Consider the following 1,597-nt stretch of genomic DNA (forward strand, 5'->3'; position numbering starts at 1 on the left):
TAAAAAACAGTGGGTACAATCATAGCTGTTTTATAATATATTGCTGTATAAATCAATCTCGCACTGAAGCAGGATGCCTCAATATTTTTCCGGAGTGAAATTCATATAAAAACCATTCATAGTATAGACCAGATTTAATGTAACGAAAATGATTTTTCATCAGGCTGATACCTTGATTTTCTCAACAACAACAAAAAAAGTTCATTTTAAAAGTCCTAAATATCCCTTTTCTTGGCTCCTCCACCTGCATGTTATTTCCCTCCATACAGATGGATTTTGGCAAAAGAGATGGTCTCACAGTAATCTTTATGGCCCTTTTCGTAAATGACGTAGATGAATTTGCTGTCCTCAGGAGAATCTCCCTTGAGTGATGTTATACACGAATAACCGCTTGGCCCCGCCCAGATCTGGACTGCCTCCTTTTCCCATGACTTCCCATCAGAGAAGGACCAGCGAAGAGTTAGATTGACCCCTGTGCAAGAAAACAACAATTCATCTTCCATGGAGCTTTAACTGTGATATTTCTGAGTAATGCTTTGGGAATTGCTCTTCCTCACTGTGCTGAGTGCTGGAGGGGTTGGTGAAGTACATCACTCCTTGTTTCTGCAGGGCTCCGGCTGCGACCACGGGGTCGATCAGTGTTTTGTCAAACACCAGTTCCTCCACGGGCAGCGACTCGCCTCCATCCAAACTCCGCACGATTATTCGACAGCGGCAGTGGTACTTGTTCTGGTTGCGCACATTGATGACTATACTTCCGTCCTCGAGTTCCACTGGCTGATAAAGCCGACAAAAAGGATGTGAGATAGTACGTCAAGTCAAATAGGCAATTAGCACAAGTTGTTTAATATCAAGCCTACACTGTAAAAAATGTTTGTATGTTTTATTGAAAAAGAGAAGAATCCAGTACTACAGTAAAATGATTTAAAACCCACTAATTACTATATAGTAACACTTCAGCATAGATATATTCTGTGTATTGAGTTGTTTACTTTTACCTGACACTCATCTGGGTTGAAGTCCAGGTCTTGTTTAGGCTGGTTGTAAGGGATGCTCTTCAGAGCAGCTCCATATCGCCAGGATTCACCATGATCATCACTCAGGATGCAGAAGACCCCGTCACCAGCGATGGATCCGTGGCCACACACCACCAGACGGCCCACATTGGGAGCATACCGTTTCTGTGAACAAAGGCATATGATGGACTAAAAGCATATAAACTGCTCCTGAAGCTGCAAAAAGACCATGTCAGCTTTTTTGTTCTCATTTATAAACCAATGCTTAACCACGCAGACGATAAAATGTAGTTTTATTCAACCCGAGAAGTCATAACAGCATCATAAACAACAGGAAGTCATAAAAGCATGCTTTAGTTTTCTCCTGAAGGAGGAACAGAAAGTAAAGAGCTCTAACCACACCTGTATGCCGAAGCCAGGCCCTGGAGCAAAGCTCTTCACCCCCAACTCAACGGAGAGGTTTCGTGGGGCGCTCCAGGTGAACCCGTCATCCAGACTCTGCACCAGCATGGTGCTGGAGGGGTCGCAGTGATAAAGGTGGAAACACAGAGCATAGATGAGTATCACAGCACCAGTCTCTT

General features: G+C 43.5%; 1 protein-coding gene across 1 annotated transcript; it reads right to left on the reverse strand.

Moving 5' to 3' along the window:
• Nucleotides 1-7: 7 nt before the first annotated feature.
• On the reverse strand, nucleotides 8-1,590 carry LOC107578270 (sialidase-1-like). Its single transcript, XM_016264241.1, has 4 exons — nucleotides 1,419-1,590; nucleotides 999-1,181; nucleotides 558-777; nucleotides 8-472 (listed from the first exon to the last, which is right to left on the reverse strand). Exons 1-4 carry the CDS (start codon nucleotides 1,524-1,526, stop codon nucleotides 252-254), a joined length of 732 nt encoding a protein of 243 aa, XP_016119727.1. The 5' UTR covers nucleotides 1,527-1,590; the 3' UTR covers nucleotides 8-251.
• Nucleotides 1,591-1,597: the final 7 nt, after the last annotated feature.

This window comes from Sinocyclocheilus grahami, unplaced genomic scaffold (assembly GCF_001515645.1).
Source record: "Sinocyclocheilus grahami isolate Dianchi unplaced genomic scaffold, SAMN03320097.WGS_v1.1 scaffold9502.1, whole genome shotgun sequence".
NCBI lineage: Eukaryota > Metazoa > Chordata > Actinopteri > Cypriniformes > Cyprinidae > Sinocyclocheilus > Sinocyclocheilus grahami.